This window comes from Anoplopoma fimbria, chromosome 16 (assembly GCF_027596085.1).
Source record: "Anoplopoma fimbria isolate UVic2021 breed Golden Eagle Sablefish chromosome 16, Afim_UVic_2022, whole genome shotgun sequence".
In the NCBI taxonomy this organism is placed as follows: domain Eukaryota; kingdom Metazoa; phylum Chordata; class Actinopteri; order Perciformes; family Anoplopomatidae; genus Anoplopoma; species Anoplopoma fimbria.
Window position 1 is genome coordinate 17,487 of NC_072464.1, and position 17,743 is coordinate 35,229.

Genomic DNA, 17,743 nt, shown 5'->3' on the forward strand with positions numbered 1-17,743 from the left:
TGACCATGTATGCATATGCATTTCTTATGCAATCTTTTGCAAGAGCGAGACACTTGGACAGCTAAAGTGTCCACCTTTTTTGTCGAACTTGCTGTTGCTGTTTCCAAACAAGGGTCCTACACAGTCCTTAAAACAAGACCTGAATTTGGACCTTACCCCAACTTTCTGACCTGACCTGACTGAATCCGCCTGATACTGCAGAATTTGAGACCTGAGCCATGAGACCGAGCCTATGTTTTTGTTCCCTTACACTAGATACAACAAATCAGTCTCTGCTTCTCAATTTATTTACACAACCCGACTACAGCAGAACCCTTGCTAGCGGTTTAAGCTAACTAGCCACAGTCCCTGCCATTTAGCTTAGCTAATATAGATTTGTTTAGCTTTGTTATCAATTACGCTATTCTCTCAAATGAGCATTGGCTTGCTAACTATTTCATTCCTTTAGCATGCTAACTTGCAAAGTAACATGGTCCCAGAGAAGAAAGAATATATATATTTTCCTCGGCATGCTGCATCTGAAAGCTGCACTTGCTAGCCTGTAGGCCTTTGTCAAATGTAAAAAAGACTCCAAAAGACAACACTGAAGTGATGTTTGGCGTTCCTGTTGAAGGTTCTGTTCCTGTTGTCAAGATGTCAAGTCCTCCTCAGAGTTTGAACCCAAAAGTGAGGACTAGGAGTAAAGAGCAGGGCAGACAGACGGATGATGTCCTCCCAGCCGCTGAGTATGTGGGCACATGAAGGAAGACCCAGATGACTTCACTCTCTGTATGAACAATTTATCATTTGTCTCATGAGGTTTGTCTAAGGGAGCGACAAAGTTGGGGGATTGGAGGATGGAAAGGAGCCTTACCAGGTGCCTCCACTAACTTCTGGCAAAAGTCGTCAACTTAATTTCATAGGAAGTTGCCACTTAACTGGCATTAACCAGCAGACTGTATGGACAGCACACTTAGAATGGGTATTTCTCTCCAGTTTTGCAGTGTCCCTCCCCTGTTCATGGGGACCAAGAAGGTGAATCTATCCTCCCAGGAGAAGATTTTACTCTGTGTACTTCCTAGTTCCGAAAGAAGTCTGGAAAGTTTAGACCCATTTTGGATCGCGGCGTCCTAAACTGATCCATTGTTGGCTAGAGGTTCTGAGTGCTAACCATCAAGCGGTTACTGCAACCGGTTCAGCCAGGTAATTCAGTCACCACCATCAACCTAAAGGGTGCAAAATGCAATATAGATGTAGCTCCAAAACTGGAAAGAAATGAACTTTCCAAAGCTGCTGTTCGGCTATTCCCTGGCATGATGGTCTTCTATTATCTCGTCAACCTCACCGCCATGGCCAAGTCCAGTGAATAGGCTATGTTTCACTATGCTGTAACGAATCCGAGTTTATCCGTAGCTTTACTGACACTCCTGAATATTGATGCAACGCCACCAGCCTGTCAGGGATAAAGGCAAAGGCACAACAGAAACAACAGCGTGTTAGCGTGGGATTTAAGAAACCGTTTGCGGCAGAATAGGCTAAAGCTATAACCAGATCTATTGGTGTCGTTATTTCTGCAGACATGAGGCCATACTCCGTTGTGGAAAACAAAAGGATTTCAAGATATGGTTGAAGAGCTTGAGCCAAGCTACATAATCCCCGCACCCACTTCAGTGTGAAGATCTTTCCAGGTCTCTATGAAAAGAAAAAGATCAGGATTGTGGACAAATCATGAAAAGCATCTTCTGTTGCCTCACCACAGATGGGTGGACCTCCAGGGCAACGGAGAGCTACGTGACTGTGACTGCTCACTTCATCACAGCGGACTGGGAAATAAAAAGTCAGATGCTGCAGACATGCCCCCTCTGTGAAAGTCACACAGCCACAAATCTGGTGCAGGTACTGACAGAAGCAGTAGGGTTCAACTCAAACCGTGATACTATCCAAACCGTGAGTTTGTGTGATATCATTTCTGAAAACTGTAAAGAAAACTCTCCCTTAATACAACCACTTCAGACGGAAAATGAACCTTTACTGTAACCTATACTTATATATAAACCTAAATTGCAAAAAAATGTAGTTACTGTGTAAAACGTTAATGAAAGAACAAAAAGTATATTTTTACGACATTAAAAAGTTTATTTGTCTGATCATTAGCTCAACATTGTCTCTGTACTCTTTTCAGTTGAAAATAGGCGATCAATTATTTTCAAATCATTGCTTTGTAAGTCACTGGAGTTGGATGCCTCGGTTTACAACAGCAAACAATTTCAGAACAATTACGTAAAGACTTGACTTGTTGCCAAAACACTTAACTTACTCTGTTTGCTTGAGCTTACCTTTCATGAATTGTTCACTGAAAATACGTGTATACTTTCACAGCTGCCGTTCACCGTTTTTCGCTTGTTTCCTCATCAGTTTTGAATCTGATAGCACAACAACTATCCTGCATTTTTATGAAAAAACTGAAATAACTTCAATCGTAAGCTGGCGGGCAGTAGAGCACAGCGTTGTTTTGCCCTCTAAGGGGGCGTTCCCTTAAGGACGTGACCTCATATGAAAACTATAAATTAGGCCTATTCCCCCTATTTGCAGTATGTTTAGGACAGAGGGCGGTCTCATCCCACTGTTGAAGTTAATGCTATATTGTTCAGACACACGGGGTCAGGAGACATTATGGGTGATGAGTGCCTCCTCCCCAGTAGGAACAGACATAGATGCTCGCGGCCTTGGTAAAAAGTCCCCTTCAACATCTGGAGGGGTCCTCTCTCAAGGACTTTTCATTCAAGACAGATTTGCTGCTGACCTAACTGCCTAGCCAGCTACCAATTCCCTAACCGTCAGGAGTGCTTTTAGGTCGAGGGCCGCTTTTTGTCTTCCACCCCATGCAGGGGACAGGGAGGCAACGTTATGATAGTTCGACAACTAAATTTTACTTAAAATAAGATCTATTGGGATTCTTGAAAAAAAAGGGGATACATGCACCATCATGTGACAAGTGAACACAGTATAAGAGAAAATGTGGAATGAACAAATAATTTGCCCAGTTAAAAAACACAGCCCTCATCAAATGCTGGGGAGGGTGTGGCCAGTAAAGCCCTAACCAGGAAAATGGGAAATGCCTGATGCAATGCTTTGTGAGTACATCTCCCAAGCTAATAGTTAGGCGAGAAGAGAGCTATTCCACTGTGAACCTTACAAACTCTTAAGGCAGGGTGGGATTGTCAAGGACATATGTACGGCAGAGTTGTGGTTGATGCTTTGTCCATTCATATAGTTTTGTTTCTTGGACATGTTGAACAAAAATAATAAACGTGCAGAGCATCAGCTGAAGGCATATAATGTGAATATGAATATGCCATCAAGGAAACATGAGGGGTACGAGAGTCACCCTTAAAACACTTCCTTAGTGAACAAGAAGAGATAACCAACAAGTTAGAGCCACAATCATGTCAGCCAGAAGCAGAATCATTCACATCTTGTTCATGATTACGTTCAACAGGTAATTCATTTGCTAAAGACAGATATAGTTATCATAACAATCATCAACATTCCCTGTCAATCTGGGTCTTAGTTTGGCCGATTCAGTGGTAATTTGTTGTTTAAAATTTCTCACAAGCTTTTTAAAATATTTGCTTCATTTTGTGTTTTATTTCTTTATGTTTCAGTTTTGAAAGTTAAATCAAAAGCAGGTCAGTGACATTTAACTAAAAAGGTAATTAGGCTGTTTTTTTAAATATTTGCTCCATTTTGTCTTTTATTTATTTCATGTGTCAGTTGTAAATGTTAAATCACAAGCAGGTTACATTTATTTGGAAAAAATTACATATATTTCAGATTGTATTCTAATAATTTTATTCCTAACTACACAAAAGACAAACATTGAAACTTGTGAATTAGAGTAAAGCATTTTCCTTTTTTGTGCACACATATGTTGAACAATATGAAGCACTGAACAATTGACTAGATAAACAAAAGAAAATACATATAGAAAGTACGTATTTTACTGTATCATCATGTTATCATCATCTAAATGTCTTCCCAAATAAATGACGCACATGATTCAGTACCCTAAATCTTGAGAAAAAAGAACATTCTTAACATGTAAATGCAATCAAATGTAATGAAATGCAAATTTTCATTATAAAGGAATTTTTTTAAAGTAAAAAACACCCAGAATTCTGTTTCAAATGTTGGTCATATTAAAACTATATGTGAGAGGAGTAATGAGAATACGTTTTATTGCAACTAGGTTTTGAACGCTTTGAGGAAAATCTTCTGATCCAAAACAGAACTTGGAGAATCCTTATCATCTAAGTTGTTTAATTTTAAAAGTAATACCACCCAGAATTTTGTTTCGAATTTTGGTCAATTTAAAACCATAAATGAGAGGATTCATGATTGGAGGTATGACAAGAAATTCTATTGCGATAAAGTTGTTAAGTGTTTGAGATAAGTCTGTTGCACCGTATCGCATATGCATGATATCAAAAAGTACAGTCACGAGAAAAATGAGCAAGGAGGTCAAATGTGGCACACATGTTTGCATAAATTTTGCCCTGTTTTCTAAAGAATTCACACAAGTTTTGATGACATACACGTAGGACCACACTATGAAAAAACCATGAAGTACGTAAATTATTATTGTTATGTATGCAACTATGTTGTTAACAATGGTGTCATCTGGGAAACAAGCAAGTTTAACAATAATCCAATTCACACAAAAAAGTCTGGCAATATATGGGCTGCATAGCTTTAATCTAGATGTAAGAATAATATTTATGCCAATAATGCAGAAAGGTGTTAACAAGGAGAAACATACTAAGAGTAACACTCTTTGCTTTGACATGATAGAGTGGTAATCCAGGGGTCGACATATAGCCACATATCTGTCATATGCCATAACTGAAAGAATGGACAGATCACTGCAGGCAAATGAGTATATCACTAAAGCCTGAACAAGGCATCCAGAATAAGAGATAACATGAACGGGAGACAGCAGATCCCAGAGAAACTTGGGGTAGAAACCTGTTGTCCCATAAAGCCCATTCATGCAGAAAGAGCACAATAGAATATACATTGGTTCATGCATGTTCTTATCCAAGATGATGGTCACAATAAGAGCAACATTTACCAGCACAATAAAACAGTAACACAGTAAAGTGAGAGAGAAGAGAGCAACTCTGTAGTTCATTGTTTCATTTAAACCTGAAAGAAGGAACAACCTTACATGAGAAATATTTGGCGTCATGGTTAAGAAAATCCTTTTTAACAAGTGTTATGTGTGTCCATCCTTAACAGGGTGTTTGTCCCCTCGTCTTACTGCTATTAATATAGTGATGACTACTGCCACACATGAGCTGGGAATTCAAACCCACCAATCAACGTTCAGAAATAGGCTTCCTCTTTTGTTCAGCGTACCGCAATCTACTGTAAGAGCAATAAATTAAATAAAACCTGAAGGAAAATTGAAAATGGAATTAATTTTGATGAAAAATATTCATAATTAATAAAGTTCTGATAAACCCTGAGACCAAGGCTATATTTTTTGTTCGCTTACACTTGATTACAGCTGAACCCTTGCTAGCGATTTAAGCTCACTAGCCACAGTCCCTGCCAATTTAGCTTAGCTAATGGATATTTGTTTAGCTTCGTTATCAAATAACGCTATTCACCCACATGAGCATGACTCTTTAACAACTTGCTTGTTTACAATTCTAACTTGCAAAGCAAAATGTTCCCAGAGAAGAAAAAAAGCTCTCCTAGCGGATCCCCTAGGGCTTGTCTTGGCATGCTGCATGTGAAAGCTGCCCTTCCTAACCCGTAGGGCTGTGTGCACTTTTGCAGACTCCAAAAGACAACCCTGGAGTGATGTTTTGCGTTGCTGTTGAAGGTTCTCTTCCTGAAGGTGATGTAGGTTGTAGGTGATGTGAGGCCTCAATCAGGCCACACATCACCTACAACTCTATGAAGAAGGACACCCCATACGGCAGTGAGGGCGAAATGGTAACCAAGCAATACTTGTACTCCTAACATCCACCTGTGCAGCTACCAGAAAACCCCAGCGCCTGAATGAACGTCAAAGCCATCACAGTTATACCCCGCGGCATATCTTTTTGTAATTATGAAGAGAAGTGAAAGTTATTTATATGTCAGGCACAATACATCTGACATCTGTCATCTGCATTTCTATTTTATTTACTGCTATTTTATGGCTGTTTCTTTTGTTATTTGGAAATGTATACCTCATATGAAATAATAGCCACCAGCTAATCATTCATCATACCTAAAAAACATTTACAGGTGTTAGTTTTTGTTAGTGTTAGTTTTGTTAAATTTGGTTTAATAATAATTTAACAGCTACAATTTGTCTTAATATCAGATCTGTTGGAATTCTTGTAAACAAGGGGATACATGCACCATCTTGCCATCATGTGAAAAGTGTGCACAGAAAAAGACTTTTGTGATATCCTGCATTGACAATAATCTACCACGTCAATTGTTTCAACTAACAATAACTTAAACAGGCCCTATTATGCTATTTTCCAGGTGCATATTTTGATTTCAAGTTACAGTTACAACATGTTTATATGCGTTAATGCTCATAATCTGCCTTAGGAATAGCACCCTGCCACTCTGTTGCACAGATGGGTGGCCCTGCAGCAGGCAGTTGGGAAACAGCGATACAGGTAGCAGGTGATGAAAAGGAGAGTCAACTGCAGGACTATGGCCTATATCAACAAGCAGGGCAGTTTGGTTTGCTGTCCTATTGGAGATGGCGGAGGGTGTCAGTGGGTCTCATAGCACCTGCTGTCTCTGAAGGCTCTGCACATTCCCAGACTGGATAATAGGGATGTTGAAGTGGAGGCTTCACCCTGAGGTGCTTAAGCAGATTATGATCCACAACCACTTCCCGCTATGGTTCTCCCTAGTACAGCAGGACAGCCCACCCCTAGGAGTGTACGCATTTTTACATGTTCCATGGCCAAGAAAGCACCTTAACGCTTCTGCCCTCATTCCTCTCGAGAGAGTGAGGGAGGAGCTGTTTTTGGTCACTCCGGTAGCCCCAGGTTGCCGCTCGGTGACGTGGTACACAGAAAATACACAGATGAGGAAAAAGATGGCTTGACTGTTGCACAGACCATCCAGGTGGCAAGAACAGGTCCCACCATAGCCTCTTACAATGCAAAAAGGTCAGCGTTCCAACGAAAGTGGGAAGTAAGAAGGTTAGATCCCCTGTTCTGTGCAATTGGGCCTATTCCCCCTATTTGCAGTGTATTTCACTGTTGAAGTTTATGCTATATTGTTCAGACACAGGGGGTCAGGAGACAACGCTGGGTGATGAGTGCCTCCTCCTAACTAGGAACTGACATAGATGCTGCGGCCTTGTTTAAAAGGTCCCTTTCAACATCTGGAGGGCTACTCTCTGAAGAACTTTTCATTCAAGACAGATTTGCTGCTTGCACTAACCTCAGCTAAGGGAGTGTGTGACCTTACCGCCCTGCTGTTTCACCCCAGTTGCTTGCTGCTTCATGGTGACCGCGGCGGGGTTACCAATTCCCCTGACCTTCATGAGCGGTTTCAGTTCGAGGGCAGCTGGATATTTTTTGTCTTCCACCCCATGCAGGTGACAGGGAGGAAAGGTTATGATAATTCAAAAACTATGTTTTTTCTTAAAATCTGATATATTGGGATTCTTGAAAAAAAAATGGAAACATGCACCATCATGTGACAAGTGAGCACAGAATAAGAGAACAAGTGTAATGAACAAATAATTTGCCAAGTTAAAAAAACACAGCCCTCATCAAATGCACTGCAAAACTGTTTGCGTGCTTCGGGGAGGGTGTGGCCAGTAAAGCCCTAACCAGGAAATGCCTGATGCGATACTTTGTCAGTACATGCCACAATCATGGCAGCCAGAAGCAGAATCATTCACATCTTGTTCATGATTTGCTCTGTTAGCTTAAAAGGTAATTAGGCTGCTAAATACTGATATAGTTATCATGGCATTCATTAACATTCCCTTTTAATCTGGGTCTTAGATGACTGGTTCAGTGGTCATGCGTTGTTTAAAAGTTCTTACAAGCTTTTTGAAATATTTGCTTCTTTTTGTCTTTTATTTCTTTATGTTTCAGTTGTGAGTGTTAAATTACAAGCAGGTCAGCTACATTTATGTGAAAAAATTACATATATTTCAGATTTAATTCTATTCATTTCATTTCTAAATACACAAAAGACAAACATTGAAACTTGTGAATTAATAGAGTAAAGCATTTTCTTTTTCTGTGCACACATATGTTCAACAAAATGAAGCAATGTATAATTGACTAGACCCATCTACATTTTGAGTGGTTTGAGGAAAATCTTCTGATCCAAAAAGTGCATATTCATGACATCAAAAATTATTGTCACAAGAAAAATAATTGAGAAGGTTAAATTTGGCAAGAATGTTTGCATGAACATGGCCTTGTTTTCTATAAGATTCCTGACAAAAGTCATGACAAATTAAAAAAAAACATTAAATATAGCTCTATTAGCCTAAAGCAGATAATGTGTCAAAGTACAATAATCTACATATAATGAATTCATTATAATTGGCCTTGGAGATTTCTTCTCATCTAAGTTGTTTCGTTTTATATGTAATACAACCCAGAATTTTATTACGAATTTTGGTCAGTTTAAAACCATAAATGAGAGGATTCATGATTGGAGGTATGACAAGAAATTCTATTGCGATAAAGTTGTTAAGTGTTTGAGGTAAGTCTGTTGCACCGTATCGTATATGCATGTTATCAACAAGAAGAGCCATGAGAAAAATGAGCAAGGAGGTTAAATGTGGCACACATGTTTGCATAAATTTTGCCCTGTTTTCTAAAGAATTCACACAAGTTTTGATGACATACACGTAGGACCAAAATATCAAAAAACCATGTAATACGTAAATGATTATTGTAATATATGCAACTATGTTGTTAACAATGGTGTCATCTGGGAAACAAGCACTTTGAACAATAATCCAATTCACACAAAAAAGTCTGGAAATATATGGGCTGCATAGCTTTAATCTAGATGTAAGAATAATATTTATAGCAATAATGCAGAAAGGTGTTAGCCAGGAGAAACATACTAACAGTAACACTCTTTGCTTTGACATGATAGAGTGGTAATCCAGGGGTCGACATATAGCCACATATCTGTCATATGCCATAACTGAAAGAATGGACAGATCACTGCAGGCAAATGAGTATATCACTAAAGCCTGAACAAGGCATCCAGAATAAGATATAACATGAACGGGAGATAGCAGATCCCGGAGAATCTTGGGGTAGAAACCTGTTGTCCCATAAATTCCATTCATGCAGAAAGTGCACAATAGAATATACATTGGTTCATGCATGTACTTATCCAAGATGATGGTCACAATAAGAGCAACATTTACCAACACAATGGAACAGTAACACAGTAAAGTGAGAGAGAAGAGAGCAACTCTGTAGTTCATTGTTTCATTTAAACCTGAAAGAAAGAATAACCTTACATGAGAAAAATTACTCGTCATGGTTAAAAAAATCCTTTTTGCCCTGTGTTATGTATGTCCATCCTTAGAACAGTGTCTGTCCCCTTGTCTTACTGCTATTAATATATTGTCTGACTACTGCCACACATGAGCTGGGAATTCAAACCCACCAATCAATGTTCAGCAATAGGTTTCTTTTTTTCAGCGTGCCACAATCTACTGTATGAGCAATGCATAAATTACATAAAACCTGAAGCAAAATTGCAAATGGAATTAATTTTGATGCAAAAATATTCATAATTAATAAAGTTCAGATAAACCATCAGACCTAAACAATTTTTTTGTTCCCTTACACATTATACACTCGATTCAACAAATCTGTCTCTTGCCCACAATTTATTTGCACCTCATACTGCAACCTGACTACAGCAGAACCCTTGCTAGCGATTTAAGCTAACTAGCCACAGTCCCTGCCATTTAGCTTAGCTAATGGATATTTGTTTAGCTTCGTTATGCACTATTCCCTCACATGAGCATTGGCTCTTTAACAACTTGCCTGTTTAGCATGCTAACTTGCAAAGTGAAATGGTCCCAGAGAAGAAAAAAGCTCTCTTGGTGGCTCCCCTAGGGTATGTGTTGGCATGCTGCATGTGAAAGATGCACTTGCTAACCCATAGGCCTGTGTGCCCTTTTGCAGACTCCAAAAGAGTCTGCAAAACGCGGCCTTCTTGGAGTCCTTGGGTGGCGTTCTGGAAAGGGCGCCAACTGGGGACTCCATAGTTCTTCTGGTAGACTTCAACGCTCATGTGGGTAATGATGGAGAAACCTGGAGGGGTGTGATTGGGAGGAACGGCCTGCCTGATCTTAACACAAGTGGTGCGTTGTTGTTGGACTTCTGTGCTAGTCATGGATTGTCCATAACGAACACCATGTTAGACCATAGGGCTGTTCATAAGTGTATTTGGTACCAGAACACCCTAGGCCAAAGTTCTATGATCGACTTTGTAGTTGTGTCATCAGACCTGCAGCCGTATGTCTTGGACAATCGGGTGAAGACAGGAGCAGAGCTGTCAACTGGTCACCACCTGGTGGTGAGTTGGATCAGGTGACGGGGGAGGCTGACGGACAGACCTGGTAAACCCGAGCGTGTGGTGAGGGTGAACTTGGATTGTCTGGCTGAGGACCCTGTCCGCGAGGTCTTCAACTCCCACCTCCGGAAGAATTTCCCGTGCATCCCGAGGGCGGCTGGGGACATGGAATCCGAGTGGGCCATGTTCAGAGCCTCCATTGTGGAAGCTGCTGCTACTAGTTGTGGTCGGAATGTGATAGGTGCCTGTCGTGGCGGCAACCGGAGAACCCGCTGTTGGACACCAGCGGTGAAGGAGGCCTTCAAACTGAAGGAGGCCTTTCAGGCTTGGCTGGCCCAGGGGTCAACTGAATCAGCATACAGTTACCAGTTGGCCAGAAGGGTTGCAGCTGCGGCAGTTGCCAAGGCAAAAGCCCGGGTTTGGGAGGAGTTCATGGAGAAGGACTTTCGACTGGCCTCAAGGAAGTTCTGGCAAACCGTGAGATGGCTCAGAAATGGAAAGCGGGGCTTGTCTCAGGCTGTGTTCAACAGGGGGGGAGAACTCCAGACCTGGACTGGGGACATTGTCGAGCGATGGAAAGAACATTTTGAGGAACTCCTGAACCCGACCAACACGTCCTCTGTGGAAGAGGCAGTGTCTGAAGACTCAGGGGAAGACTCCTCTATATGCCTGGCAGAGGTCGTTGAGGTAGTTAAAAAGCTCTTCAGCGACAAGGCGCCAGGAGTGGATGAGATTCGACCAGAGATGCTAAAGGCTCTGGACATTGTTGGGCTGTCTTGGCTGACATGTCTTCAGTGTCGCGTGGAAGTGGGGTACAGTGCCTGTGCAGTGGCAGACGTGGGTGGGGGTTCCCGTTTTTAAAAAGGGGAACCGGAGAGTGTGCTCCAATTATAGGAGTATCACAATGCTCAGCCTCCCCGGGAAAGTCTACTCCAGGGTGCTGGAGGCTCTGGCCGATTGTCGAACCTCAGATTCAGGAGGAGCAATGTGGATTCCGTCCTGGCCGTGGAACTGTCAGGTCTGTTGGAGGGGGGCAAGGGAGTTTGCTCATCCAGTCTACATGCATTCTGTGGACTTGGAGAAGGCCTACGACCGTGTCCCTCTGGGAATCCTGTGGGGCGTACTGCGGGAATATGGGTTACCTGGTACGTTGCTACGACCCATTCGGTCCTTGTATGATCAAAGTGAAAGCTGTGTCTGGATACTCTGCACAAAGTCCAGCTTGTTCCCAGTGCGTTTTAGCCTCGCCAGGGCTGTCCCTTGTCACCAATCCTGTTTGTGATTTTCATGGACAGGATTTCGAGGCACAGCCGGGTTGGGGAGAGTGTCTGGTTTGGGGACCTCAGAATTGCATCCCTGCTTTTAGCGGATGATGTGTATCTGTTGGTTCCTTCAGAACGTGACCTTAAGCACGCACTGGGGTGGTTTGCATTCGAGTGTGAAGCAGTCGGGATGAGAGTCAGTACCTCCAAGTCTGAGGCCATGGTTCTCTGCTGGAAAACGGTGAATGCACCCTCCAGGTTGGGAGGGAGTCACTGCCCCAATCGAGGGAGTTCAAGTATCTCAGGGTATTATTCACGAGTGAGGGTAAAATGGAACAGGAGCTGGACAGGTGGTTCGGTGCAGCGTCGGCAGTGCTGCGGATGTTGTACCGGACCGTGTGGTGAAGAAGGAGCTGAGCCGTAAAAAGCTCTCGATCATGAGATTTGGGTAGTGACCGAAAGAATGAGATTGGGGATACATGCGGCTGAAATGAGCTTCCTTCGTAGGGTGGCTGGGCTCAGCCTTAGAGATAGGGCAAGGAGCTCAGACATCCGGAGGGAGCTTGGAGTAGAGCCGCTGCTCCTTCGCGTCGAAAGGGGCCAGCTGAGGTGGTTTGGGCATCTGATCAGGGGGCCCCCTGGACTTCTCCCTTTAGAGGTTTTCCGGGCACGTCCAACTGTTAAGAGGCCCCGGGGTAGACCCAGAACACGCTGGAGGGATTACATATCTAGTCTGGCCTGGGAATGCCTCTGGGTTCCCTAGGAGGAGCTGGGAAGTGTTGCTGAGGAGAAGGACGTCTGGAGGGCCCTCCTTAGCTTGCTGCGCCCGCGACCGGGCCCCGGATAAGCGGAAGACGATGGATGGATGGATAGATGGATCACTGTCGATTATTTTCTCGATTAAATGATGACTTGTTTGGTCTATAACATGTAAGAAATGGTGAAAACTTTCAGATGGGGACAACTGGTCATCAGATCTGGCACCTGCAATTATAGAAGATAGTTTATGCCCATCAAAAAACGTTAGCTAACTGTTACTGTAGCTCATCAAGGCCACTGGAGTTGGAAACCTCGGAGTAAGAATCACTCATGTTGATTGCTAAATAATTATTCAGACCCTAAACTTAAGCATTCATTAATAAGATAGCCTGCAGTGATTTCTTTTGTTTTCTGGCTTTAGGTGGGCGATAGTCGCTTGCCTGTACTGTACTCAATAGTTATTTTGCTATTCCATCTGATTTCTAACTTTGTTTGGTAACCATAGACTCTTTAAGGAGAAATACTCATGCTACCACAAAGGGAGGGCAACAGGAAAATGCCAAAAACCTGCGTGTGAAAAAGCAAATCAACAGAAGAGTCTATCTCATATGAGATATATTAGGTAAGTGAATATTCCCTTTCAGTATGGTAAATCCTTAAATAATGCTGGTAACAGTACTCATGGATAGCTAGCTTGAGTGGGAGACTGCTGCTGTACAGACATATACTAGTAGCTTTCTAATATTTAGATTACAAAATTTAATCTGTCCGTCCGCGGACTAAGACGACTGGCATTAAATTAGTGAAAAGGCTTTGAGAAGTGCCGGCGCAAAAGTACCGCCGTGTCCGTAATATAGTGTTTATTTGGCTATTCAGAGTTTCCCATTTCAATACTAAACATAAACCACGCTGTTAGTTGTATGATGTCATAATGCTTACATTGTTTAGTTTGCACAGCAGCTTAGTCTGATATATATTTTGCCGCTTGTTCGCGGTTGTTTGTTTTATGATGAAAGTAATTCCCAAAAAGTTTATCGCTGAATGCACGTGTATGTTCGAATGTGAAACTAACTCTGTTTAATAATGGCGGTGTTGCATTCAAGCCTTAAGTGCCCTAATCAGCAAATTATTGTGTCCATCTGTGTTGTATTTGTTTAATTGGGCGTTGTAGCCGACTCTCGACTACCGTAGGTTCTCCCCAACACAGATACGGCTTCAGCAGGTAAGTTCAACAATGGTATATTTATTTCCTTCAAAACACAACACAAAATGCGGACCGTCGTGCGCTCCGCTTCGCTGCCCGGCTTCTCGGGCGCACTCGGTCCACCGTTCCCGGAACGCCACCACTCTGATGGCTTTACGCTCTCGTCTCAGTCCTCGTTCCGCGTGTGTGACTGTTTTCCCAGAACTCCAGTCTGCTACTGCTTAAATAGATTTGGCATAATTAGCACCACATTACAGCTGTGTTGATTGAACTCACAATGGCACTGTTCCCATGAACCACTCCCACACCTCTCTCCCCTGCAGCTGAGCGCAGACCACGCCCACTGCCACACACCTCCACCGCCCGACTTAGGCCGGGAAGCCGTCCGGCCTAGCCTACTCCCCCCACCTGTGAGCGGGAAAGGAAGTCTGCCACAGCCATCTGCACCCCCGGCCTATGGACCACTTTGAATTTAAAAGGCTGCAACGCCAGATACCACCGAGTGATCCGGGCGTTGGCATCCTTCATGCGGTGGAGCCACTGTAGAGGGGCATGGTCCGAATAGAGGGTGAATGGGCGTCCCAGGAGGTAGTAACGCAGGGCATCGACCGCCCACCGGATCGCCAGGCCTTCCTTCTCCACTGTGCTGTAGCGAGACTCCCTCTCGGACAGCTTCCGGCTGATGTAAAGCACTGGGCGGTCGATCCCCTGCACCTCCTGGGACAAAACGGCCCCCAGCCCCCTGTTCGAGGCATCAGTCTGCAGGATAAAAGGGAGAGAGAAGTTAGGTGTGTGGAGAAGAGGTTCCCCACAGAGGGCCTGTTTTACCCTCTCAAGCACCAGCTGGCACTGCTCCGTCCACTGGACCGGATCTGAGGCACCCTTTCGAGTCAGGTCAGTCAGGAGGCTGGTTAGGTCGGCGAAGTTGGGGATGAACCGCCGGTAATACCCTGCCAGCCCCAAGAACTGCCTCACCTCTTTTTTGGTCTTGGCCCGAGGGCAGGCTGCAATCGCTGCTGTCTTGTCGACCTGGGGACGAACCTGCCCTCCACCCAAGTGGTACCCCAGATACCGTACCTCCCTCCGTCCAACCGCACACTTCTTCGGGTTGGCGGTGAGCCCAGCCTGTCTCATAGACTCAAGCACAGCGGACACCCGCTGCATGTGCTCCGCCCAGCTGTTGCTGTGGATGATAACATCATCCAGGTAGGCGGCAGCATAAGCAGCGTGTGGACGCAGTACCCGGTCCATGAGACGTTGGAATGTGGCTGGGGCACCGAACAGCCCGAAAGGAAGTGTGACGAATTGGTACGGATTGGAGAAAGCCGTCTTTTCCCTGGACTCTGGAGACAAGGGAATCTGCCAGTAGCCCTTGGTCAGATCCAGTGAAAAACCGAGCAGTGCCGAGCCGGTCCAGGAGCTCGTCGACCCGGGGCATTGGATAGGCATCAAACCGTGACTCGTCATTCACCTTGCGGTAGTCCACACAGAACCGTATAGACCCATCCTTCTTGACAACCAGAACAATGGGGCTACACCAGGCACTATTGGACTCTTCTATTACCCCCATCTCCAGCATAGCTTTCAATTCTTTCTGAACTACCTTTCTTTTGTGTTCAGGCAACCGATAAGGCCGTGATCGTACTGTCACGCCTGGGCGAGTTTCAACATGGTGTTGTATAAGGTTGGTGCATCCTGGCAGAGGGGAGAACACATCAGCAAAGCGCTGCTGCAACGCAGCCACATCTGCTCTCTGGGACTGAGTGAGGTGGTCTTCACAACGGAGCGAGGCTGGATTGGTGGAATTTGGCACCTCAGGCCCCAACTCATCCCTCTCTTTCACGGTAGTCACCAGAGAAACAGGCTCTGCCTCTCTCCATGCTTTGAGGAGGTTGAGGTGGTAAATTTGTGTTGCCCCTCCCCTGTCAGAACGCACAACCTCATAGTCTACATCGCCTACTCGCTGTGTGACCACAAAGGGCCCTTGCCACTTAGCGAGCAGTTTGGAGCTGGAAGAGGGAAGTAATACAAGTACTTTATCTCCCGGTGCAAATTGTCTCAGCCTAGCCCCTCTGTTGTACAGGCATTGTTGACGCTCCTGGGCCCTGAGCAAATTCTCCCGTGAACATTGCCCCAGTGTGTGGAGTTTTGCTCTCAGGTCCAGGACGTATTGAATCTCGTTTTTGCTTGGGCTCGGACCCTCCTCCCAGTTTTCCTTAACTAGGTCCAGAACCCCACGTGGTTTTCTGCCAAACAGCAGCTCAAAGGGAGAAAATCCTGTGGAGGCCTGGGGCACCTCCCGCACTGCAAACAACAGAGGGTCAAGCCACTTATCCCAATTTCCGACATCATCGTGTATGAACTTACGGATCATGGACTTCAAGGTTTTATTCAGGCGCTCAACAAGGCCATCGGTCTGTGGGTGGTAAACGCTAGTCCGAATTGCCTTGATGCCCAATAAACCGTATAGTTCCCTTAATGTGCGTGACATAAACGAGGTGCCCTGGTCGGTCAGAATCTCTTTCTGACACAACAGGATATCTGTGAACATCCCCATGCACACACCTTATCTCCACCCACTTTGCCTCTACCAACGGCCCGGGCCGAACCAAGTTCTGGTGGACCATGGACTGTGTACAGCCCGAGTCCACCATAGCCTGGTGTACACCCCCTTGAATCCTTACCGGAACGCTGTATGTCCCCCCCGGACCGGAGGAGGGTGCTGGCGGGCCGGCAACCCGGATCACCTGGCTGACCTCCATCAGTGGACATTCTCTGCGGAAGTGACCGAGTTGCCCACACCTCCAACACTCCTGCTCTGATGCCTGAGGGCCCCCCTGTGGGTTGGGAACAGCGCCTGTAGCAGCTGGAGCCTGGCGATGGGAGGAAACAGAGGGAGGGTTATTGCGAGGTTGAAATGAGTGAGCTTGTGGGGGGCGATGGAGGGAGGCTGAGGTGAGGAACTTCCTGCGAGGAGCAGGAGTCGGTCGGACAGGCGCTGATGTCCACCCCTCTGCTCCCTGTCCCCGGGGTGGACGGCGAGGTGATCCTCCGCGAGGATAATGGCCGCCCCCAAGTCCCCAGGTCGGTGGCACCGCACCCATTTCGACGTCCCAGTCGGGAGGCCCTCCACAAACTGTTCAATAGTGATCCTCTCCAGCATCTTCTGTTCACCATAAGACTCCCCTGGCTGTAGCCACCTGTTAGCCGCGTCCCTCAGCTTCTGGGCATACACGAAAGGACGGTCGGTGGGTGTCCATTTCGTGCCCCGGAACCGGCGACGGTGGTCCTCGGGGGAGAAACCTTTTTTTATGTCCTCGAAATTTCCCCGCGAGGACGCTGGCAGGCCGAGCGCCGCAGTTTGGGCCTCCCCTGACAGCAAGGGGAGCAGGCGCATGGACCACGCCGCTGCCGGCCACCCGCACGCCGCCGCCGTCCCCTCGAACATCTCCAGGAAGGTCTGTGGGTCGTCTTCCGCGGACATTTTGTGGAGCGAGATGCCCGGTGAGGGGTGCACGGCTGTGGGGTGGAGCCGCCGGTTCATCCTGTTGCTGGGACAGCAGGCATCTCCAGGACCGGTGTCTGCATCTCCGCCTGGCTGTGGAGTGCCTCTATCTAGGTTCTCCCCAACACAGATACGGCTTCAGCAGGTAAGTTCAATGGTATATTTACAAAACATTACATTACCATTGTCATTTGCTGGTGCATGGTATTCAACATAGGTATTCAAGAGAACTACTAGTCCCAGAAGTCATAAGTGCCAATCTCCGTCATCCCCGTGTTGAGGTCCCTCTTCAGGCGCCAGTGTAGCCGACTACAAATTCAATAAGAGCGAACCGTACAGGTTCTCCCCAACACAGATACGGCTTCAGCAGGTAAGTTCAACAATGGTATATTTATTTCCTTCAAAACACAACACAAAATGCGGAGGCAGCAGAGC

General features: G+C 45.2%; 2 protein-coding genes across 2 annotated transcripts; both read right to left on the bottom strand.

The window, feature by feature from the left end:
* Window positions 1-4,285: 4,285 nt before the first annotated feature.
* LOC129104849 (olfactory receptor 142-like) lies at window positions 4,286-5,227 on the bottom strand. Its single transcript, XM_054615707.1, has one exon. It carries the CDS (start codon window positions 5,225-5,227, stop codon window positions 4,286-4,288), a length of 942 nt encoding a protein of 313 aa, XP_054471682.1.
* A 3,363-nt stretch (window positions 5,228-8,590) lies between these two features.
* Window positions 8,591-9,532, bottom strand: LOC129104851 (olfactory receptor 6F1-like). The gene has a single exon (XM_054615708.1). The coding sequence runs from the start codon at window positions 9,530-9,532 to the stop codon at window positions 8,591-8,593; it is 942 nt and encodes a 313-aa protein (XP_054471683.1).
* Between the last annotated feature and the right edge of the window lie 8,211 nt (window positions 9,533-17,743).

Excerpts from the sequence above, each read along its gene's own strand:
- LOC129104851 (XM_054615708.1), bottom strand. The coding sequence starts at position 9,532 with ATGACGAGTAATTTTTCTCATGTAAGGTTATTCTTTCTTTCAGGTTTA.
- LOC129104849 (XM_054615707.1), bottom strand. The coding sequence starts at position 5,227 with ATGACGCCAAATATTTCTCATGTAAGGTTGTTCCTTCTTTCAGGTTTA.